Below are 25078 nucleotides of genomic sequence, written 5' to 3'. Positions count from 1 at the left end.
CCACCCGCACAGAAAGAGGGTGGAACAGCTGAACTGCATGCACCTCAAAAGAAGGAAACTTGAAAGAAGGAGGTATAGGGATTAGTTTAAACCGGCAATGAGGGGAGCACCCCTACCCCTCCCCCAGGGCCAGTAATGCGGGGAGTATGAGAGAAGGAAAGGCCGCCATAAGAGAGAGCTGCCTCAATAGCACTATCATTCTGAGAGAGCCAGGTCTCTGTTATGGCAAACAGGTGAAAAGACTTGGAGCAACACAGATCATGAATTAAAGTGGCTTTGTTAATTACAGAGCGGGTATTGAGAAGAGCACAAGAGAAGGGGAGATAAAGAAGAGGAGAGAGTGGGAATTTGAATAAGGTTAAACAGGTTAGTAGTTTGTGAGGGTTTAACCAGAAGAGAAGCATTGCGTGGGTGGTAGCAGATATGTAACAAAGGCTTACACACATTTGTTAATATACAACATGTTGCTCCCCAACCCCTTGGATGTTGCTTTCAGTGCCCCTAAACCAGGGAGTTATTTTTGAATTCCTGACTTGGTGGCAAGTTTTGGTTGGATAAAAACAAGATTTCCTACCAAATAAAGCCCCCTGTAAGCTGATAGTGTGCATAGAGGCCCTAATAGCCAATCTTAGCCCTTATTTGGCACCTCCATGAACTTTTATGGTGCTTGTGTTGCTCTCCAAGTCTTTTTACATTTGACTGTGGCTCACGAGTAAGAAAGGTTGGGGACCCCTGATATACAACAAGGCATCATTGCATTACATATTAGATTCACTTTCATTAGAAGCCTATTTACTGTCCCTGTATGTTCTTGGTCAGTGGGAAGAAACCAAAGTACCTGGAGGAAACCCTAGCAAACACAGGAGATGCATACAAATGCCTCGCAGATAATGGCCAGGCTGGAATTTAAATCCAAACCCTAGTGCTGCAAGAAAAAATTGTTAACCTACAAGCCATATGACAGGATCTTAGATTGTAAGGTCCACTGGGGGAGGGACTAACATAGGCAATGAACAATGTCTGTAAAATGCTCAGTAACTAAGTTGGCATTATCCAAACAAAGGACAACAATAACAATGTTCAAGGCTACCTATGGAAATAGTGTCTAGGTCATTACTAATACTCCCTTTCCCACTATCGCTATCTCTCATAATCCTATCTCCCTCTATCTATATCCCTATCTCTTCCAGCCACTTGAAACAAAGTGTACTGAATTGCTTATAGCCCTTAGGGTAAGAACCCACAGAGCTAGTTAGTCACCCACGATAGATCTCTGCTATCACAGGAGAGTAACCACTGCGAAACGGCTTTCCACCAGCAACATTAGAAGTCACCAGGCTTTGTTTTCCAAAGTTGCGCAAAGTTGCCTGCAGGACAAAACTTCACACGACTTCGGACTACAGAAGTGATGGGCTTTCAACCTGCGACCACTATTGTTGCCGGTGGAATGCCTATTTGGAGCAGTTACTCGCCCATGATAGCAGTGATCTATCGCGGGCGACTTACTCGCTCCGTGGGTTCTTACCCTATGGTACCTTAGAATTTTCCCAATGTTCCTGCCCTGGGTGGGCTTTTATAATGCTGCATGCTCATTGTTTTTGTGACTAAGCGCCTATGAACTACAATGTTTAAGGTAGGCCTATTAATAGGTTTCCTTACATTTAGTTTTGCTTGTATGCAGGACCCAACAGATGGTACCAAGGGTCGTTCAATTCTGTTGTAATTCTGGTATTAGATAACAAAGCAGTTATATTTGTATGACCACTGGACACATCTGGGTTTTTTTGGTCTCATGTTAAACTAATTCTTCTGCTTCTAACCCACACTTTTTTTCTGCTGCATTTTTTTATGGGAGGTGCAGACAGATTAGGTCATTAGTCCTGTTCACATCTTCCTGCTTTGGGAGGGACAGGTGGCTTGTCTGTGTCAGCTATTCCTAGATAATAAAGAAGGTAGGCTCTTCAACACAGCACTTATTAAGTTCCAGGGTGTCTTGTTACCTGCATGATCAGGTATCATTGTGCCTGGTGAATTATTAAACCTCTCCTCTCTCCAACTCATTCTGATCAACGTCCAAACTCCACTGGCAGGATTCCCTCATCTTGCCGGCTTAAGGAGTGCAGCCATGTCTCGGGAAATGGATTCGATTTATGCATCCACCATTGGGACCTATAAGGTAAGGAATTACAGCTCTTGTTGAGGTACATGACGACCCCTGATGCTGAATATAGAAATATATTGGCCTTTACTCACTGCACCAGACTTCTGTAGACCCATAGTAGAGATTTTTTATGTGTGTCTTACTTTGCACATTTGGAGATGAGCCTAATAACTGCAGCTACATTTTCTAGTCCTGTGGGATATCTGTAAGTTAAATATATTTGAAACTTTCCCAAGTTTTGTTGCCTGGATTATAGCCTCCAAAGTATTGGGTGGCAATGTACTTTATAAAACATAAAACCATACGCAGGGCTTGAGTAAATACAGATGAATAGAATATGATATGAAAATGCTAGAAAAGCTATGACTCAAAAATATATGTGAGAGGCGACATACTGTATATAAACAATAGGGAGAAACTAAAGTTCAAACTGCAAGTGGAGTGTGCATCATGGACCCGACACAGAACTAAAATTGATGAAAACAGAACAAATAAGGGGTTCATGCTTGGTCCCTGGTCATCTTATCTCTTATCTCATAACTGCACTCTTTTACTCCTCCATTATTTATACCTTGCAATCCCTTCTCTGTGTTATTCCTCTTGCTCTCTCTATTTTCTGTTATGTGATGGTGCCATCTTTTTCTTGTCTTGCAGAAAATTCTAGGTCAGTTTAACCCAGCATTGGAGAACTTAGTCTATCTCGGTAACAATTACTTACGGGCTTTAAATGGTAAGTTTTTCTGAAGTGTCATGAACCCCAGGTAATGGGTTCATGGTGTGTCATGTCTATACATTTAATTTCCTCATTGCTGTATGTATTGTTATATAGATTGTTTGTTATATAGTTGTTGTTATATAGATTGTTATATAGATTATTGCCTTTATTATTCAAATATTCCAGCTTGATGTAAATAAGTGTAAAGGCAATGGCAGAAGTATTTTGTCCTAGATAAAAATAGTTTCAAAAAGTCAGGGATTGGCTGGAATGTCCTTCATTTACAAACAGGGGCATATTTACCATAATCATTAGACTTATCAGCAACATTGGGATTTGAGAAGAAACAACCCCAGACAATCCATATGGGCTGGGCTGGGAATATAGCAACAGTGTAAAGCGGAGGGATGTCCAAGCTGCTAACCAAGTTTTAGACTAAATTTACAAAGCGAATACTTCACAAGACTCAGTAGAGAGAATCTGTGTCTAGGTCCATATTGCAATGCCAGGATTTCCTCTGTTTTGGCTACATGTGCAGAGGCTCCCCAGACTCAAAATACTTTCCATGTGAATCCTCTTCCCTGGCTCTGTATGTGCTGATCAGAAAACCCTTCCTGGTCTACAGTTAACCCTGGATGTTCTTTAGATGCCAGTTAATGAGCTTTAGCCTATAAATTATCCCATCACAATTGAAATGTTAAAGTTGGATTTTTTGTTTGTTTTTGTCCTAATGTTTCTTCCAAACTGTATTCCCCCCTCCCCAATTTTCTATAGAATAATTCCCCTCTCTCTTCAAAAAAAGAAAACAGGCAGAGGGCATAGTATAAATCTTATAATGCTTAAAAGAAAGACATGACAATCTGATGTGTATGAAAAACTGCTCCATTCAATAACTGGGCAAAACTATCTTTTACCAGTTTTCCCTTTTTGCCTAATATCAAAGGAATGGGATATAACCCAAGTATCACTTTGTCCCTATGCAAAAGTAGCTGATTCCTTGAACAGTTGTATCACAATCTATGGAGAGAGAACAGTTGTAAAATGGGTGCAACATAACCAATCAGATCTTTGCTTTTGTTTTCTAACTTGTAGGTGACTGTTCAAATCTAATTGCTGATTGGTTGCTATAGGCAACATCACCAGTGATGTTTGACCCAATGTTAATAACTACACCCCCAAATGTTCTGTCAGTTACACAGAGTAGCAGTATTTTGCATATTACATTACAATTCTAAATCAGGGAGATCTGACATTCATCCAATCAGAATTGCTACAAATATAAAGATAAGAATCAGGGCTCTGGCATCATTGGTTTCTACCCATCTCATAGATGGACCACCATGCATTGAGCACGTAACCCCAATGTTTTTCTATGCCATGTGCATCCCTTATGCATACTCTGTGATCTAAGTGGTAGTGTTGGAATTATTCCCAGTGCCACAACCTTGGCCTAGTCTGACCACTCACAAAAGGAATCACAATCTGCTGTATCAAATGGACACTGAATTGATTTCCATGCAAACAATCTGCCTATAAAAAGGTTTTTCATATTATAAACTGATACAGAATCAATATAAAGAATCAAATGCAGTTTAGTTATCCAACTGACACATCAAGACTGATGCCAGAGAATGAGTGAAATCAGTGGTACCCAAACAAATATTCACATGTTGCTGGAGACAAGCTTGGTTGCAGGGGTGTAATTACAAGGGCAAGCGGGGGTGGGGGGGCAGGAGTGTAGAGGGCTCAGTAAGGCCATAATTAAGTAGCAATTTCAATACATATTGGTAGAAATTATTAACTTAGTAAAATATGTGCTGTGGGGCCCGGTAAGATTTACTTACACTATCGCTTGGTTGGCTATGGGTGCTGTGAGTTGCAATACCACAACCGCTGAAAGGACACAGGCCAAAGTAGCTCGTTATATAAATAATAAGGTTCCACAGAGACAATGTTGTTTGTCCTTGGACTTTAGAGCCATTTTTAACCATTTTGTTCTTCCCTAATAGCTTTTATTTCCAGCAGCATGTTGGACCAGTTTGAATGCTTTTAATGTTAATTTTTGTGTTTAATTTTCTGAATGTGCTGGGTATTTGCTACTGGCAGCGCTTACCATGACCTCAGGCCTTATATTGCTCATTCCCAGTACCAGGTTGCCAAGGGAAGATGCCAGGCTCTTTGCATAATAGACTTTGGGCTGTAGTAGAAAAGTCTCTTTAAGCAGAAGAGAGAGAGAAAGTCCAGGGGATCATATGAAATACAGTGTTGCTGCCCCTTTAAAACAAAGTAATTCCGACTTGGACCTGAGCGCATGATGTCATAACTACAATTACCTTTCCACCTTTTATCCTAATTATATCGTCTGATCTCTTCTTCCTCCTGCATTCATGGCCTCTTTCGTCGATCTCCCTCTGCTCTCCCATTTCTGCCCCGGTGACTCCAGTTATCCCCTGTTATTGTTTCTTCCCTCAACCTCTCATCTTTCCTTTATTGCTGAGAGACATGCGATAACTACATTTCCATTTCTTTTGTAATTCATTCAGAGCTATTTTCGTCTCACTGAGACAGAGGCTGGTTTTAGAGTGGTGGTAGAACAATACAGGAAGGAAATGGATAGCTGAGGAAGTTGGAGGGCCACTGTTTGCATATATTTAGTTTTTGTAGTGCTCTGTGTTTACTGTGGGGGAAACCCTGGTGTTCATTTACTATTGGGGAACGGTGTACATAGCCTCTTAGTTGTTTAGCCTTTAAATTATAGGTTACAGTAATGGGGTGGCATTCGCTATAGATTCTTTCCAGGTTCTTGTTTATTCTATTGGACTGCACATTTCCATGGCCAACAATAAAATGATTAATGCAGGGCACCTTGAGCTCCCTGTAAATACAAGTTGTGCGAAATGCCCTATAACTAAAAGGTTTGTGTTGAAGCAAAAGGCTCCTGTCCTGGGGGGAATGTGTATCAACTATAGAACCCTTCTTCACACTCAGTGCCTTCTCTCTACTGCTTATACAAGCCAAGGCCGCTGAACCATACTTGTCCAGCATGAAACAAAGAGTAGAAAGTGCCAGGACACAGCATGCTGGGAAATTATTGTACCCTACACTCTATGAGGGTCAGCATGGGGGCCAGCACTGGGCCAGTGTATATCCAAAGGAACATGGATAATAATTCTCAAATCCATACTGTACTTCTTGGCAAGAACAGCACCAGTACACTGTTACGCTAATTTCCTAGAACTCTTCTTTAAAAGAAAACCGTATGTACTTTGAAGCATAAAAATATCCCTTTGTATCTGCCTATTACCAAAATGTTAAGAGACGGCTGTTAAATAATTTCTGCTTTGTCCCCTAGCCCCCCCACCCCAGCCTGTCAGCTGGCAGTTTTAGTCTTGTATAAGAGGCCATTTTTCTCAGTGTCTATAGCTACAGCCTTCTCTACTTCTTATAACCTTCATAGACAGTCATAATATCCTAACCAGAAGCTGGCAGTGGTTACGCCCTGGCTACCAATGGGCATAGCCATCTTAAAGAGGTTGTTCACGTTTAAATTATCTTAAAGTATGATGTAGAGATTGAAATTCTAAGATCATTTGCAATAACTCTTGATTTTTTTATTTTGTGATTTTTCAGTTATTTAGCTTTTTGTTCTTCAGCTCTCCTGTTTGATATTTCCACAGCAATGGGAAATGGTTGCTAGGGTCCTAATTACCCTAACAACCCAGCAGAGGTTTGAACAAGAGATGGGAATATCAATAGGAGAGGCTCGAACAGAAAGATAAGAAACAAACGTAACAATAGCAATAAAACTGTAGCCTCATAAAGCAATAGTTTTTGGTGGGGGGTTAGTGACCCCTATTTGAAAACTGCAAAGAGGCAGAGAAGGAAGGCACATAATGAAAAATTATAAATAGGAATAGCTAGGAATAGGACATTCTATAACATACTAAGGTTAACCACTTTAAATCATCCAGCAATGGCAATGCACAGGCACAGCTGCAACAGGAATAACACACTGGTTTGCTTATTCATTGTATACTGATAAATTATCAGTATAAGTATAAGTATAAGTCCGACATAGGTGTTGCCTTGTGCTAAACATTTCCTCTGCCGGAAGTTTTGTGCCCCTTCTACAGTAAATTGGAATAATCAGTCAATTGTAACTGAGGCTTCTACCAGCTAACCACTGAACTATGATTATACAATATAATAATATATTATTAGCAGACTAGATATGCATTCAGCTTTTTCATAGGAAGGGGTCAGAGTCCACTGATAGCCACAAGTACACTGACACACCTTGGCAGTCACATAGACATACAAGAGTTGCTTGTATGCTACGGGCTGCTACAATCTCCATGCGCCTATATGCTCCGGGATATTAGATGATATTAGGTATCACTGAAGTTGTTTCTTACGACCGAACAAAGAAAATAATAAATACCTATACCTAACAGCTGACAGTTAGAGGAAGAAGGCATTAAAGGGGTGGTTTACCTTTAGTATGTTATAAAATGACCTATTCTTAGCAATTTTACAACTGCTCTTTATTTTTATAGTATTTGAAGTACTTGCTTTGCTCATCCCTTTTCAGCTTTCAAATGGGGGTCACTGACCCCAGCAGCCAAAAACTATTGCTCTGTGAGGCTACAATTTTATTGTTAATGCTACTTTTTGAACTTATCTTTCTATTCAAACCCTCCTCTATTCATATTCCTCTCTCTCTTTCAACCACTGCATGGTTGTTAGGTTAAATTAGACCCTAGCAACCAGACAGCTGCTAAACAAATTGAACCAAATAATTCAAAAACTGCAAATAATAACAAATGACGACCAACTGCAAATTGTCTCAGAATAGCATTCTCTACATAATACTAAAAAAGTAATTTAAAGGTGAACAACCCCTTTAACATCACTGAATGGCAGTAACAATAACTAAGAAAAACCAAGAAAAACATGGCACTTTATAGATATTTGATGGTAATCCTTTGCCCACATTTGTTTCTGTACACTAGCATGGTAAAATGTCTAAAAAGCTGAGGCAAACTTCCATTGCTTTTGGTTGGTTTTGGCTCTCTATTGACCTTGCCATTGCCTTACCCAGTTTAGTAATATTTGGGTCATATTATTATAATTATGCCAATACTGTGCAGATCCCAGCAGGTTACTGTACAATATATATAAGGGTAGGTAAAAACAAGTACTTGAGGATATAGAAAGGACCAAGGGGGACCCTGCCTACAAGCATATTACTGTGCTGCTGACACAAATACCAATTGTCAGTTTTCTAAAATATCCAGAACCTCAGATTGCTCAAACACAAGGAGTTTTGTTCTTTTGTATAATTGTATTTTCTACTGTTAAATGTTAAAAACTAGTAGGGCCCAGATCAACATTGATTTTGTGCTTTTACACACATGGCTGTGGAAACTTCTACCCCCTGCTCCTTTTCTGCTCGCCTGTGTATCCCAGCCCGAATAACTGACATCAGAGATATATGGTATATAAGGGTAAGCCACAGCTTTAAACCATTATTTATTTTCTTGTCATCCCTACATAGTACTGTACATAAAGCTAAGCAAGCAGTAAGATGTGCAAACAAAAAGAATGGACAAGACAAGGCGAATGAGTAGAGGATTAATATTTTCTTTCTATCGCCAGCACTATCAGAAGTTGCAGAAACCTATTACAATGCAATTAAGAAGATCGGAGAACAGGCGCTGCAGAACGTCACCTGTCAGGGGCTTGGTGAGTATGGATAGAAGGCTGGGACCATAAGAGTTGGTGTAAGGGCAAAGATTCAACTATTAACACAACTGATGTTCATCATATATAAAATAATTACACAGCCATATTAATGTGCATGTTTTGACGTGGCTTATCATGCTGTTAAAGTAATGTTGCTTTGTGAAATTCAGTGTGGTTTATATACAGCTTTTGTTGTTTTTAGAGTGACTAGTGATATTTGTAGCTAAAAAAATACACACAGATTGAATGTCTGCAATATCTGGACACTGTGCTGGCAGAGATTTCATTTACAGAATGTTCTATCAAGGTCACTAATTGACTTTAGGATTCTGGATATGGCCTTACTTGAATATGGTAGAAAATGCATGTCTGGAACATTGTACTGTAATTTTCTAGCTAAGTCACTAATAAACTTTAGGGATTTGGAACATGGCCTTACTTGGTAATGGTGGAGAATGCTTGTCTGGAACATTGTACAGGTATGGGATCCCTTATCCGGAAATCCGTCATCCAGAAAGCTCTGAATTACGGAAAGCCTGTCTCCCATAGACTCCATTATTAATCAAATAATTCAGAATTTTAAAACTAGTTTCCTTTTTTCTCTGTAATAGTAAAACAGCACCTTGTAATTGATCCTAACTAAGATATAAATAATCCTTATTGGATGCAAAACAATCCTGTTGGGTTTAATTAATGTTTTATTGATTTTTTAGTAGAATTAGGGTATGGAGATCCAAATTACAGAAAGACCCCTTATCCTTAATACCCTTGGTCGCGAGCATTCTGGATAACAGGTCCTATACCTGTACTGTAATTTTTTACAGTCTCTAATAATTTAGGGATTTGGAACATGGCCTTACTTGGTTATGGTGGAGAATGCATGTCTGGTACATTGTACTATATACAGAATATACAAAGAGCATGTGTGCTCTGGAACACAGTAGGTGCTATAATATGCAATGAAATCTGTTCTTTCAGAGTTTGAGAATGTTTATCTCGAGCTCACACTGAGACAAGGTTTATGATTTTTATTAAAAATCACTTCCTATGTGAAGATTAACCATTGGCCTGCAACCCAATACAAACAGACAAAAGGGGAAGTTAAAATGAAGATATAATCAGTCAGGAGAAACTTACAGCTGTAATCTGATTAAAGGCTGATAAGAGAAGTTATCTATTGCTTGTTATAATGGATTCAATGTTGACATGTTGTAGGTGTGACTCTTCAGAATAGGTGGAGTCAGGCTGCTGCAAGCTCAAGCTTTCATTAGTACAAGCAGCCCATTTCTGCCCCTACTCCAGTCATGGCTGCAAGTGGGGCTGCTGAACAGCCAAATAGCGCACACTTTTTGTGCATGTATTATCCCCAGGGCATTGCAACAGGAATACCATTAAGCTGAACAGTTTTCCTATAATTTTGCTTAAGTATTGTACAGGAGAGGCACAGTCACATTATGGACCATATCAATTGTGATTAAATATTAAGATAAAGCGCCACTGACTGGCACATCAGTATTCCAGTTCCCCACACTTGCTCCATGTATTTATGTCTCAAATGTATGATAATCAATGCTGCCTCCCACCGGCTTGATCTTCTCACTAAGTTTGTTCTTACATTGGCCTTATCTTTCCTTCCGTTACCAAATACCATTAGCCCTGTTGACCTGATGCAATGATAGGGAGGGATGTGGAGTACAATCTGCTATAGCTAACATTTGGATGCGTATCCAACTGTGTCAGGTTTGAGTAAGTAAACCATGAACCAGCTATGCTGTGAATGATGTCTTGTAATTGAGAGTGCATCACAATATGATTAAGAGGTTCAGACCAGGTGATATAATGAGAATGCAGCACTCATTAAATGCTAGTTTTAGTTTCTGATATATTACTGGGAAATGGTGATTAACTACGTAAGACTTCTATTTATATTGCTGCAAAGACAGTTATAGATTTGACTGCTTTGAGCTAGGGCAGAAATACACTGTTATATTGTTGCTTAGCCCTGTTCAACATTCCTCATTAGTATCAGGGAAGTGTTGACTTGGGAAGGACATGCTTCTTTGCATTGTTTCTTTTTGATTTCAGGTATCCTTGTGTGGCCCTGTATTTGGCTGGGCCTCCTTATCCCATAATAATTACTCTGCTATAGATGCACAGATAAATCAAAAGTGTTGAGGAGACCGCCTCAAACATATGCAAATAAGCACAAAGAATTCTGGCAAAAATTCTAAAGAGCTCCAAGAAAATCTTATTTACATGCGTTTCTCCTATACGCTAATGCTCTCTCACTGGGTTTTTTAAAGCAGAAGCCAGGATAATAGCTGATCAGATGATTTATCCCCACTCCTGGCTCTACCTAAGCTGATCAGAAAACCCTACACTACACTGATGAGCCCCAAGAAGGGTGAAACCGGTCTGTAGTTGGGAATCTGATCAGCTATTATCCTGGCTTCTGCTTTAAAACCCAGTGGGTGAGCTTTAATCTATAGGATTTTCTTGGAGCTCTTTGGAATTAGTTCCCAGAATTCCTTGTGTTTATCTGCTATAGATGTAATGATATCTGAGAAAGTCAATAACATTTTTTACATATCTCACCCTGCTTGGCCTTAAGGTTGCACCCCCTGCATATACATCACACTGAGATCCAATAAGGGGCTAACTCACCAATTTGGAAATATGCCTTAAAGGGAAACTGCCACTAATAGATTTCTCTTAGATAAAAGACTAGACAATTGCATGTATAAATGTTTTCATTTAAAGGTAGATTCTATTATCACTTTGACAGTGCTATTTTTGCTAGATGTAGTATATGATGTACTCCAGGATTCAGAAGCTTTTACAGAAATCATGTGCTCTCTTCAACATTAAAAATGTAATTATTCATCTTTTGTTAATTATAGTTTTGATTGTGTTCAATTCTAGACAAACTACCAGTCTTCGGCTTTTGAGCAGTTAATCTGATTCTTTAAATGTTGCCAGTTCACTAATGGTTAAAGAGTAGCAGACTAAACATACATATAACCAGTACAATACATAATTCATGATGTAACTGGGAAAAAAGTCCCTGTGATACTCAGATGAGAAGATTAATGGGAAGGTGACAAGGGGAGGCTGGAGAAAGGTACATTTTATTGCGAGAGTGAAAGGGAAATAGGTTCCTTGGCCGATAAGCTCCAAGTAAAGTCCTGATTAGTCTGTGCTGATACCACTGGGTTTCTATAGAGACTGAAACACCTACATTTTATTTGCTTTCTGTTTAGATTTCATTACCCTAAATGAAGTGAGGATTCTGGGTACATTAAAGGAGAACTTTTAATGCTTGAAACATATTATGTGGTTGTTATTCGTATAGTTTAGCAGTGAAGTAGTGTATTTAGTTATTTGTTTAAGTGTTGAGAGATGGCGTAACAAGCCCAAGGGGACATGGGGCATGTAATGTTATGTAGGCAGCCACTTAATAAAAGACAAGTTTTCTGGTCCCCGCAGGTCAACTGCTCATCCAGATGGCTGAACACTGTAGAACTGCGAGTGCTGGGCTGAATATTGTGGTAAGTGTACTTTGAAGGGACGAGCACATTTAAACAAGTTGTGTAAAAAACAAAAGAGCATTAGTAAGCCTCCTGGCTTTGCTGGCGGAACAAGGGTTACACTAAACACTTCCACTGAGGCCAGGCCCTCGCTGTATATCAGAGGCCGTGTCATGTGGCTTCACTCACACAGTAATGGGTGCAGTGGTTTTTAACCAACTAGTTAACAATTTATTAGCTGGAACAGAATCAAAAGAGGTGCAACAGTAGAATCAGTCACTTCGGTATCACACGCAGAACTTCTCAGTTACGGTCATTTATGATACCTGCCCTTGGGTTTCAGCCACAACACACCAGTGCTTTCCATGGGAGATTTCCAAGGGGTTCTACACCACTAAACCTTTCTATTCCTCACTGGAGCTCATAGGTGTCCACGAGGGTGCCAACCAAATCCCAGTCTGAGCTCCTCTCTGGCAGGGGTTTTATTGTGTAAATATATACTGTATATATATCACTTCCCATAAAGTCTCCCCCGTGACTGGCGGTTCTTTCTCTGTTTTTCTCTGTCCTGCTGATAAACTATCCAAATAAGTATCTCAATTTGAACCATTTATTAAAGGACCAGGAAAGTCTAATTCACCAGGCGTGCCAAACTGTTATGTGCCCCACCCCCAGTGAATTATATCTCTAATTATTATATATATATAAAGTGGCTGCCTGTTCTTCTACATTCTCTCTCACATATAGTGGACATTTTGGACTTATTTAAGTTTAAGTAGTGCCACGTGTGTATCTGTTTGCTAATGGTATTTTGGATGTTAAACCTTTAAAAACTTTTTTGAGTGTTTAGTTCATTTTTAGCCTTAGTAGGACTTTTTTTTATGCAAAATGTATTTATGCTTATGGGCCTCAATAAAAAACAGGGCTGGGGCATAAGGATTTAACGGTATTTTCCCCAGTTATACTACTTATTACATCACACATTGATATTATTTACACACTCTACGTAAACAGCTTCTAAACTTTGAGCACTTGCTGGGTATTGCCATGATTTTCCTACAAATCTGCTCTCAGACCTGGCATTACATTATCACCTAGTTATTGTGTACAGGCTAATATCCCAGAAAACTGGTTTCTTTTGACTGATGTCTTTGGCCCCACCCTGGAAAATTTCCAGCGGACACCCATGCTGAAGCTTCAGATTGCTTCCTAACTACACTTAAGGTAGCAATACATTTTACAATTACGATCTTTCCTGCGACCACTGGTCGAATATCGTACAAAACCATGTTTCATTTGATAATATCGGTGCATGTATGGCAAGGTTTAGGCTCTAGTTAGTCCTTTTTCATAATATCCCGATGCCCGACTTCCACTGAGGCATCTTTCTTCACTTGGGTCTTCTACCACAAGCTCAGGACATGCTTCCAAATAGGGGTCCAAGAGAAAACAATGGCTGCTCCTGTCCCTGTTCTAACCACTAGGGGGGTACCACCTGACAGTCGTGTACTAATGAGTTTCTCACTTTAACCACCTATAGGGCATGGTATCACCTTCATTAACTTTCCAAATAATTCTTACATTATGCCAGAAATCTTCCCCTATTACGAAGAGAAACGATGCAGGGGTGGCTAATAACTAGTCCATTTATAAAATTTATAAGAGCAAAATAATTACTATATTTTTAGTTCAATATAATGTACCAGTTCAGCAGTGTAGATGACATTCCAATAAGATAACTATATCCAAGTCTCTTATTTATTGTATTGTATTTAGTTTCAGACTCTGCATGGCGACATAGTGCAACAAATGGACAAGAACACCAAGCTGGACATGCAGTTTATAACTGTGAGAATCATATTTCTGCTTTATCTCCCTAATACCTTATGTTTCTCTCCTTCCCGGCTTCATATCTAGATATAGCTATGCCAAGCTTGGATATTAAAGCTGATTAAACTCTCTCCAACAGGACAGTCAGAACCGCTATGAGATAGAATATCGTCACCGATCAGCAAATCTAGAAAAGTGTATGTCAGAGGCCTGGAAGATGGAGCGACAAAGAGACCGTAACCTACGGGAAATGAAGGTGAGAGCAGTGCCAAGCCAGGTTGGCTGGGCACCCTAGACTACCTGGCTGGCCACCTGGATGAGATATTGGCAAAGAACTGAATATGGAGCTGTAAAAATGTGCCAATTTGTAAATTGCCTGTTCTTTCTTAGCACTGGTTCCTTGTCCTCTCATTACTCTCAGTTCCTTATCCCTTTATTAGCAGTTTTACCTGAAACATATTGCTTGCCACCAACACTTCCACCCTACCCTGAAATCCCAGTTTGACATTATAAGATCCAGATCCTCCTAAATCTGCCTTCTGCCCTTTTGTTTAGGAAAATGTTAATATGCTGCACAATGATATGCTGGCATTTGTGAAGGAGAGTCAGCGGGCCGCAGAGCTGGAGGAAAAGCGCAGGTATCGGTTCCTTGCAGAGAAACACTGGCTGCTGTGCAGCTCCTTCCTGCAGTATCACAGCCGGGTGAGTGCCAACAGATGGTACCAATATTCTGTCTTGTCAGTACAACATTCAAGTTGTTACCTAATGTAACTGAGCCTTTATGTTCAGGCACAGGGTTTGCTACAGGCCAGAGTACCTCCATGGAAGGAACAAATTGATGCCAGCAGATCACAGACTGCATCAGGGCCTCAGAACTATGCACCCAGCAGACCGGCTTCTACCTCAAGGGACTCGGTGCCCCTGGTAAGGAAACGTAGATATGTGTTTCTGTATGTGATGATACTATGTGCTATGAAACAAATACGGGAACACTTATTCTGATAGTAAGCTAATATATATGAATACCTATGAATATAAATATATGAACAGGCACCCAGAGAACTGTAGGCCATAAAAGCATCAGCAGAAAATTTTCCCTTGGCAGTCATCAACCAAAATCAACCTATTTTTCTAGAGGTGCTAATGTAATGCCAGGTTTGTAGATAATTTATTCAACAGCAAAAAAATCCAGTAGCACACTGAAGATGTAAATCGTGAAAAAATTGTATTTTATTTGCCCAAGTACATAAAAACAAGCAAAGAGCAACGTTTCGGGACCCTCCGGACCCTTTCTCAATTAGCTTGAGAAAGGGTCCGGAGGGTCCCGAAACGTTGCTCTTTGCTTGTTTTTATGTACTTGGGCAAATAAAATACAATTTTTTCACGATTTACATCTTCAGTGTGCTACTGGATTTTTTTTGCTGTTGGATATTGACCCCCATGCAAGGTGAGGTTCTTCCAGTATTTGCACCTGATACCCGTTTGGGTAAGTTAACAGAGGGTTGAGCTCCCCAATACTGCTATTGCTGTAGATAATTTATTGGCAATGCTCAGCAAGTTGCTCTCCGCTTCCATAATTTTGTAACTAGGGGGCGCTGTTTACGTAGAGAGTTAAATCATGAAAATGTGTTGCAATATAAATGTGGTGATGTTATTTAGGGAGAAGGGTTCCTTCCTTATGAGATGGCCATAGGCAGAGGGTGACTTTTTTGTTCTGGGAGGCTAAATATGGGCCGTACACAGACTGACCTACAGCTAATGTGAGACTTAGTGGATTCGCTGCTGGTGTAAAAAATTAACCTCCCAACTACCTCTTGCCGTTCCACTGACTCCCAGGGATACTGTGCAAAAGTGCGGGTGGGGGTGCTTTTTTTTAACCCTAAAATGCTTAGGATGTAAAAGCATTCATACGTGCACTTTTGTTAGGGGTTCTCTATATATTTGTGTTTGTGATCAGTTAGCTTCAAGGGGTAGTTAACCATTAAATTAACTTTTAATATGATGTAGACATTGATATTCTGAGAAAAGTTGCAACAGGTCCTCTTTTATTTTTAATATTTTTTCGGTTATTTAGCTTATTGTTCAGCAGCTCTCCATTTGGTATTTCAGCAGCTATCTGGTTGCTAGGGTCTTATTTACCAGGTAGTGGTTTAAACAAGAGATAGGAATATGAATAGTTAAGGGGCTTGCATTTACATTACATTAACATTTATTTATAAAGCGCCAACATATTCCGCAGCGCTGTACAATAAGTGGGTTACATACATTGGACATACAGAGTAACATATAAAGCAATCAATAACCGATACAAGAGGTGAAGAGGGCCCTGCCCAAAAGAGCTTACAATCTACAAGCTTGCATGGAAAAATAAAACTGTAGCTTCACAGAGCAATACTTTTTGGTCAGTGACCCTCATTTGAAAGCTGTAAAGAGGCAGAAGCGAAAGGCAAATTATTCAAAAACTATAAAAAATTAACTAGGAAGACCAATTGCAAAGTTGCTAGGAATAGGCCATTCTATAACATACTACAAGTTAACTTAAAAGTGAACCTCACCTTTAGATGTGTTTAAGTTAGCTTTATAGAGAGAGAGGCAGCAGGTACTGACATCCCATGCACGTTTTATGCAGTGAGACGCAGTCTTTATATACAAAACCAGCACATTATATGCCATGAGGAGCAGTGGGTACTGATGGCATATATTCAGGCCCTGGCACTATAACACTGGCACTGATACACAGCATTGGCTCCACTGTAACTAACTAGAAATGAAAAAAACAATGGCAAAAGTAAAAGAAAAATAGAAAGTGCAAAAAACCATAACAAATATATAAAAGCACAATGAGCTTTGTCAGGGGGAAAAGTTAACTTACCCTCCATCTGTTAGGGTAGGGGATAGGGATATTATGGATGGTGACAAAAAACAATTTAATTTCAGCTAGTGGGTCAGTCTTTAGAACATATAAAGTATAGTACCTGTGTATAGTACCTGTGTATAGTGCCTGTGGGATTAAAACTGCAGCAAAAGTTCAAAGTTGTTTCTTGGGTAAAGTTTACAGCTGCAGATTCTTCTTTTTTTGTCTTCAATTTTGCACTGCCTCCAGTTTGCAAAATCTCCCAATCCCTGTCTACATCTGCGCCTTGATTGGTCAATTTTACTGCCTGTCAAGAAAGCTGTGCTCTGATTGGAGAATCCACAAGAAGAAAGATCCAATCAGAGCACAGCTGATTTCTGCAGAACCCGGAGAAGATTTGCAGGACAGTGCAGAAATGGAGCCAGGTTTTAAGGTGCCAAAGCAGGTTTGGGGAGGCTTAGCCTCCCCAAGCCTTATTGAAAATCCTCCTATGGAGATGGCCCTGTTATTCATGGGGGCCCTGGTTTAATACCTGTATCAGGTACTTGGGAATTCTTCTAATTTTCTAATGTTTTCTATGTACCTGCCTGCACATAATGGGAGAGAAGCCACACAACTTGCCATTAGTATTTACATGCAGGACAGAAACAAATAATACAGATTTAATTCGTTTTTTTGTCTCCCTTAGCCACCAAGACCTGCGGAGAGAGAGCAGAATGATAGCAGAGCCTCTATACGATCTGATTCTAGTAGGAGAGGTCTGCAAAGAACACCATCTACAGGTTGGGATCCCTGTTTGTATTTAGAGCTTTACACATGAGATAACTTTTCCACGTACTTTTAGGACTTTTTCCCTATTTTCCCCAGGATCAGTAGGCAGCTCACAGCTCACCCGCTCAAGCTCTTTTGGAGAAGTAGCAGTCGCAGCTGTTGCAGCAGCTGCAGCTGGCGCAGGAGGCAGGCGGGTTCAGGCGATTGTGGACCACAACACAGGAGGAAACCGCACACTGCTGCAATTCAAAAAGGCCGATATTATTACTGTGCTGGTTCCAGAAGCCCGAAATGGATGGCTTTATGGGAAACTGGAAGGCCTTTCTATGTGAGTATGGAGAGATGCGTATTAAGGGGTATATTTATCATGCTGTGTAAAAAGTGGAGTAAAACATCACTGGTGATGTTGCTCATAGCAGCCAATCAGATGCGCTGCTTTGATTTTCTAACTGTTAGAATCTAATTGATGATTGGTTGCCCTGTGCAACATCACCGGTAATGCTTCACTCCACTTTTTACACAGCATGATAACTATAGCCCTTAGAGTACAGAGTGCTGGCTAATTCCTATAACTGCTTACTATGATTTACCTGACATATACACATTCTGCTAAGACATCAAACCAGTGCTTTGTTCAACCCCTGTGTTGGCTCCTGAGTTTGTGTTCAAGCACCTTGATTTTTGTGTTCTCTGGCTGCACATTAACTCATAGGCTCTTTGGGTCAGAACCTGCATAGTGCATGTGTTTCCCCAGGTTTTGCACCTGTAGCTAACCTCTTGCAATGCTGGAAACCCCATCTCTTTCCAATATAACTAATGTGGAGCGCAGTCTAAAAGAAAAAAACGCACATGGCAAATATTAATTGCATTACAATAGGGCCAATACATATAAGTGGCATATACCTCTAATACCAGAATATTCCTGCAAAACCTTGTACAGTACCTTCTGCTCTGCATACCCTAGGGCCCATAGAGTCTGTAAAGACCCCCTGAAGTGCATTAAATGCAATACCTGTGTGTGAAATCATCTGGGTGCTTAAACAAACGTGTTTTTTTCAAGCACTGCATTTGCCATAATATGTAGTGTAAAGTGGCCAATAGATTTTGATTGGTCATATGCAGTTAACTCAACCCATATTATACCCCATTCTTTTGTTTTTCCAGGAATGGCTGGTTTCCAGAAGCATATGTGAAATCCATGGACAGAGACCAAGACTCCAGGCAAGACTACAGAACTTGTTTAGTTGAAACCTTCATGTCAAACAGGGCTAGTAAAAGTAGAACTGCAGATTGTCTTGCTTATTCAGAATAAAATGCAAAGATGTCAATTACAAAGATGACAATTACCTTTTACTTCTTTAGATAGATCCAGAGGACAGCACAGTAATTTTATGCTAAAGAAAAACTCCCCCCCCCCCCCCGCAGACTGTAACTTTAGTTTGACCCAACCAGCTGGACTTTCACACACTTCCACATTTACTTCTTTGGATATATAACAAAAAATGTGATTTATCTTATTGTGCCAGTGTTGGCAGGGAAATATAAGGCCATATTACAGATTCTCAATAGGTTTAGTGGCAGGAATAGTCACTAGTCAATACTTGATAGTTAATATCATCAATTGAAGCTTCATCTGAGATATATTTAGTTCTAAAAAGTCTCTGAAACCTCTGTAATTGTGAATGCTTTATATTTACACAAAGTAAATGATATAGATTTTACCTCTACTACTGAAAGCTGTACCCCATGATACAAATCAGAAATAGAACTTTCCATTCACAAAGACAAACAATCTAGTTACGGTGTATTTCATTTGATAAACCTTGGAATAAAATAAGTAATATTATTACATCTAAACAGATTATGTAAGTCTCACTGATGAATATGAAGACTGTGTTTTTCCCATCTGAACCTGCAGGTCCTTTCCTTTGCGCAGTGCGCACAGTACCGGGGATCTTCTGGATGGGTCTGATAACTTCCCGGAACCAGATTATAGACCTAAGCCCCAGGGACAGGGATTCTCGACCCCAAACAGTAGAAGAGGAAGTGAAGCAAATGCGGCTCCTCCTCCTCCTCCTCCAGCCAGTAGCAATGCAGCAAAGGTAAGAAAGTTCTTGGCCTACAAAAACTCTATTGTCAACTCTAGGTCAAGAAAAGATTAGGCTGCTGTTTATAAGCGACCGGCTTCAAATGTGACCAGATACAGGTAGAGGTTTTTAAATCATTTTATGGTTTATAATGAAACTTAAAATACTTATTAGATATGTTACAAGCTCATTATGCTTATTAGATATTCTATTGCAATTCCTGTAGAGCCATCATATATATTTGTCAGTTTTGATGCAGGTTACAAAAATGGGTTATACTTTGTGTCACAAGAGTGCCAATTAGTGTTTCATTGATTTGGAGGTACAGTGGTACTATGAGCTTTGCCTTATTAAACATTTTGTTCTAAAATCTGATTACACTTAAGTTAGCAGAAAGCTGGTGTAAGCCTAGGATCACAGAGTTGACCTCCTTTCAGTGCTTCTTCAAAGGCCCCTTTACATGCCCAGAAAAACATGCTAGATCTGGGTTGGTTCTAGGCCAAGCAAGAAAATGCTCGACAGCTCAGAAGTCATCAGTGATGTCTCATCCTCAGCAGGGGTAAAATTTTGTTTGGTTCGCAGATGCCCTCCCTAAGCACATTCCAGGTATCCAGGCAAATAACAGCTCCATAGGGAAGATGCTTCTTTTAAACTATGCCAAGTCTACCTTAGCTCCACCCAGCTAAACTCCTACTTTGTCTCTTTCTATCGATCCTTGGCCCATAAGACAAATAGTTTAAAAGCAGTACACAAGAAAAACGTATGGTCTTCCAGCTATAAACTCCATCAATTTGCCATGAATGTAGATACAAATATTATCTTTATAACGTTCAAAAGAGATGATTAAAATACTTTTATCTTTCTTTCCATAGATTATCTCTAAATACACAAACATTACTACATGTCTTTCCAGAGTAGAACATACGCACACTCACCTTCCCCGTCTCTTTCCTCAGCAGGGCCCCTTTAGTAAACTCCTCACCTCCATGACCCCAGAGCCTTCCTTCTGGTGGATGCAAGATGACAGCTCTTACTGTTAAAACGTATGATGAATAATGTTACAGCCAAGCTCTGCAGAGGGAGCCCACACTGTCATGGGCCCATGGGTGGGAATAGGCCGGTGGGAAGGGGCAGGGTGTCACAGTGTGGGAATATTCTCTGTAGGGTGTGACCTGTACCTGTGTTGGCGTGTTTGTGTGAATATTCATAGATACATAGAGCAGCATGAACTATAGTACCACTGCAGAGTTAGATGGGTCTTTTTTAATATCCCATAATAAATAAAATATATTTGTTCATTAACCTGAACCATCAGATTCTGATTTTGGCTAATGTTTTGGGATCTATATCAGTTGAATATTACGTACTAATGCTATTTTTAACCACATTCAGTTTTGGTCAATTTCAGATCCTGCAAGCTCTCACTTTTATCCTGTGTTTAATTTGGGGGGGTGGGGCCTCCACTAAGACCTGTCAATTTGCTGTGCCATTTTGTAGAAATAAGTGTGTGCATAGACACACAGTTCCACTTCTCTAGTGGTTTAGTAATTCTGTTTGTTGGGTAGACAATTTGAGATCCTAACCTGATTTTTGAGACTGGAAGAAATGGAAGTACCAGCTACAGCCTTTTGCAGAACAGGAGACATTTTGACATAGTATCTATAGGGCCACTGTATCCCCAACATGTTTCAGAAAGATGATCCATGTGTCCATACCCTGGCTTCCTATAAATAAATAACCTAGTGCTGAATCAGGGGGACCAGCAGCCCTCCAGTAAACAGATAACCACCACAAGAGGACACTGTAGTGAAGGGGGAGCTCTCTTCCATCTTATTGTGCCATCTGCAAGTTTTTGAGGTGTGCCTCTTTATCACATTTAAATGACAGGACAGAACACTGTCGAAATGTAGTTTTAGTAAGAAAACCTGCAGCCTCCTGCCCTCCTACTCCTGCCTCTGCTATCTCTAATGCAGCTCCCACATTATATAACTCAACCAATAAGAGGTTTATTTAACTAAACCTGCCTGATGTGTCTCATTGCAGTGGAGCAGTACATGGTTTTGCTGTGCTTATAAAGAGTGATTTTGGTGCTGTGAATTTTGTGTGTGCATTTCTTATCTGTACCCTTTCCCTTTTCAGAAGAGCACAGGAGGCCCCAGAGGAGATCTCTTCCCAAGGTAACTGTCTTCCTACTATAGCTACTGTTAGCTGAGTTTGGGGCTGAATCAGAATGAAAAGGGTTCATGCACTACTGACTGTGTAACATGCTTATTGGTTATTTACATTGACCAGCAAGACATGCATATGTTTTAGTGATTAGACTGTTTTATAAATCATTAGTATGGTACTTTAAAAAACTAGATGCAATACAGGTTGCATTATTTTCTCTTTATAGTCCTGGAGATATAAATGGTTTATGATATATTACGTGCTTCCCCAACCTAACTTTTTTACCTTCAGCATACAACTCCATGCCATATTAAGTGGCAGCATTTATTTTTACAAATAAATTCTTAAAAATATAAACAACTGTCAGAAAAAATATAAAACTATCTGTGCAACAGTTTATTAAACATCTACAAAACATTAAAGTGACGGTATTAGGAGCAACTTCCGTGCAAAGTTCAGGTATAAAACTAAACCACTGGCGGCTCTAAACTTTGGAAGGAAAGTTCTACAGAGCAGTGACTATTAACACAAGACAGTATGAGTACAGTATTGTACAAAGAACAACTCTGGGCTGTATAATTACTTTAGTAAACATTACACAAAACAAGATGAATCTATGTGGTTTCATGCGACGGCCCCTTTATACAGTTTATTGCTGTCCCTCCAAACATGGCAGATTACATTTAAATAGTGAATATACTCTCATTAGCTATAGGCTGGCATAAACCTTGCCTTGTGAAAGTTACTAGAATTACACAAAGGCAAATTTTTCCAGCTTGAGATTAAGGTAGGCTGTATCGATAATAAGTTGTATGGCTAACCATTTCATAACCTTAACCATTTCAGTTTCATAACCTTTTAGTAGTAAGCAGAATGCCACAACATAGTGGCCCCACCAATAAACATAAAAGCGAGCACAGTATTCCATGAGGCTGTAGCCCCAGCATTTTATAACATAGTGGCCCCATTAGTGTGTCTCAGTGGCCCCAGCATTTCTGCATGCTGCTACAGAGGAAAGATATATCTCTGAGACTCTGAACTCCAGGGAAACATGCTGGCCTGCTGCTAAAGATAAGTACTATGAATATTGACTCATCTAGTGCAATTTATGTGTTCCTGCTCCCTACTCATAGGCCAAAATTCAGTCTCTGTACCTCCATGTTTCAGTTTCTTGTGCAGGATGATAAAAGGTAATCGCATCAAGCTGCATCATGCTCTTTAAGTGGCACTGCTTTTTGTAACCCCAAAACACAGCACCAAAGCACCCTAAACCAGATATGAGTAAAAAAAATCACTTGACAAGTGCTCATGGCACTGCATGTTAGGCGATAGTAACCCAGAAACATGTTACCTGACATACACAAGTGCTTGTTACACAATTTACATTCAGGTTTATGGGGGGCTGTTTCTGCCATATTTTGTGCTACAAAACATTAAGGGGTTGTTAACATTTGAATTAACTTTAGTATGATATAGAGAGTGCTAACTTTAGACAGGTTACAATTGCTCGTCATTTTTTATTATTTGGGGTTTTTCAATTATTTAGCTTTTTGTTCAGCAACTCTCTAATTCCAACAGCTATCTGGTTGCTAGGGTCCACTTTAAACTAGCAACCAAGCAGTGAAAGAAATATAAATAGAGGAAAGCATCTGTCACTCTTCCCATTTGTGTTTATGTCTCAGTGCCTTCTCCAAGCTTATTCTTATTTTCTGCATTTTTTCAGGGGAACAAATCCATTTGCAACTGTTAAACTGCGCCCTACTGTCACCAATGATCGCTCTGCTCCTCTTATCCGGTGAGGACCTGAGATTGAGGCCTGTACAGTGACTCTTGTGCAATCTCCCGAGACCTGCCGCTACAGACAGCAGCATACACTGCAAGTAACAGAGAAGTGCAACGCTCTAGCTGGATAGACATATTGCACGCTGAATTTTCCTTTCTGTAAATACTGCCTTTCCGATGATGTTGTAGTCAGGCTGGCACCCCTCTGATAAGAAATATTTCCACCAGATATAAACCACTGGTAGATGATACATTTACTTGATTATTTGTAATTATGTGTTTTGTAAATATTAAATCCTTTTTCTGTGTTAGTAACTGTTCAAATCAAGCTATTGTTTGGAGCGTACCTCTGAATAAAGCAAAGTGCAAAATGGACTCTGTTTCCTTATTTGTGGTGTGTGGGTCTCTGGATGAATAACTATTCCCTGAACAGAATCAAATGCAATCTGCAGTTTTGGTTTAAGGCTAATTTTATAGTAGGTCTGCCTCATAAAGGTCAGAGCTCACTGATTTTTTCCTGTTGTCCAGCCGGACCAATCCAACCTTGACTTTATAGCTGCCTGATTCTAAAAGGTTGAATGTTCACAGTGTAACTATACCAGGAATAAGCACTACTCAAAATGCAATTCTTTACTTTCTACATTTTCATACACTGCGGTGCTGCTACATGACTGACCAAATAGACTGATCGTTTCCTTCATGTACAGCCCAGGGTTCCTGAATGGGTTTGCTGTGAAGTGAAGAGGGTGAGGATTTCAATTAGGGAATGAATAAGGCCCATGTTGTAACATCCATGCAAGACTTCAATCCAACAAGCAATCTATTGCTACCTCTTATTACACAAGCTATTCATATATTTCTAGGAATATATTCACAGTCTTCTCAGAGGCTTAGAAAGTCTTAACAACCTTAACCTGTGACCTCTTCTATTATTATCAGGATCTGGCTGTCTGGGGATGCTGGAAGCAGGCACCAAGGCTATTGCGCTCACTGCACTGTTTCAAAAAACAGAAAATCTTCTTTAAAAGTTACCAGAGGCAGTTTTTTGCCACTCCTGGTAACTAGCTGCTCTCTGCTGCCTGCGGCAAGGTTCTTACCTTGCTTCATGGAAGGAGCAGACCTGGTTGCGCCCTACGTACGTGCCTCTACTGCCTACCCCTAGTTCCAGCTCTGTAAAGGGGCCTTTTCACAAGCCGTGACAACACAGGGATGGCATGCACTGAAGTGGCACCGGGTCAGCTTGTGTGGGGCACAAGGCAGTGAGAGACAAGGTGGCTGGCCAGGTTGCACACGGTGCCCAGCTAGATTGGCCCAGCTCTGACCCTTAAGGTCACAGCCCCAGTGGGCCTCAGACACCCCAGTATGACACTGAGTTTCATGATCATGTAAAGGGGTGAGGCCCAAGGTACATCAATTTATACAGGTCACGGAACATAA

The 25078-nt window shown here is 40.1% G+C and overlaps 1 protein-coding gene across 1 annotated transcript; it reads left to right on the top strand.

The window, feature by feature from the left end:
* Positions 1 to 1946: 1946 nt before the first annotated feature.
* Positions 1947 to 24016, top strand: baiap2l2 (BAI1 associated protein 2 like 2). Its single transcript, XM_004913882.4, has 14 exons — positions 1947 to 2176; positions 2816 to 2891; positions 8535 to 8621; positions 12108 to 12169; positions 13925 to 13996; positions 14118 to 14234; positions 14534 to 14680; positions 14768 to 14902; positions 17521 to 17614; positions 17700 to 17931; positions 18768 to 18824; positions 19522 to 19705; positions 21830 to 21867; positions 23583 to 24016. The coding sequence occupies exons 1-14, from the start codon at positions 2126 to 2128 to the stop codon at positions 23656 to 23658; spliced, it is 1428 nt and encodes a 475-aa protein (XP_004913939.2). The 5' UTR covers positions 1947 to 2125; the 3' UTR covers positions 23659 to 24016.
* Positions 24017 to 25078: the final 1062 nt, after the last annotated feature.

The sequence above is a fragment of the Xenopus tropicalis genome, chromosome 4 (genome assembly GCF_000004195.4).
Source record: "Xenopus tropicalis strain Nigerian chromosome 4, UCB_Xtro_10.0, whole genome shotgun sequence".
Classification (NCBI taxonomy): domain Eukaryota; kingdom Metazoa; phylum Chordata; class Amphibia; order Anura; family Pipidae; genus Xenopus; species Xenopus tropicalis.
Note: the sequence above shows the minus strand (reverse complement) of the source record. Positions and strands in the feature narration are given on the sequence as shown.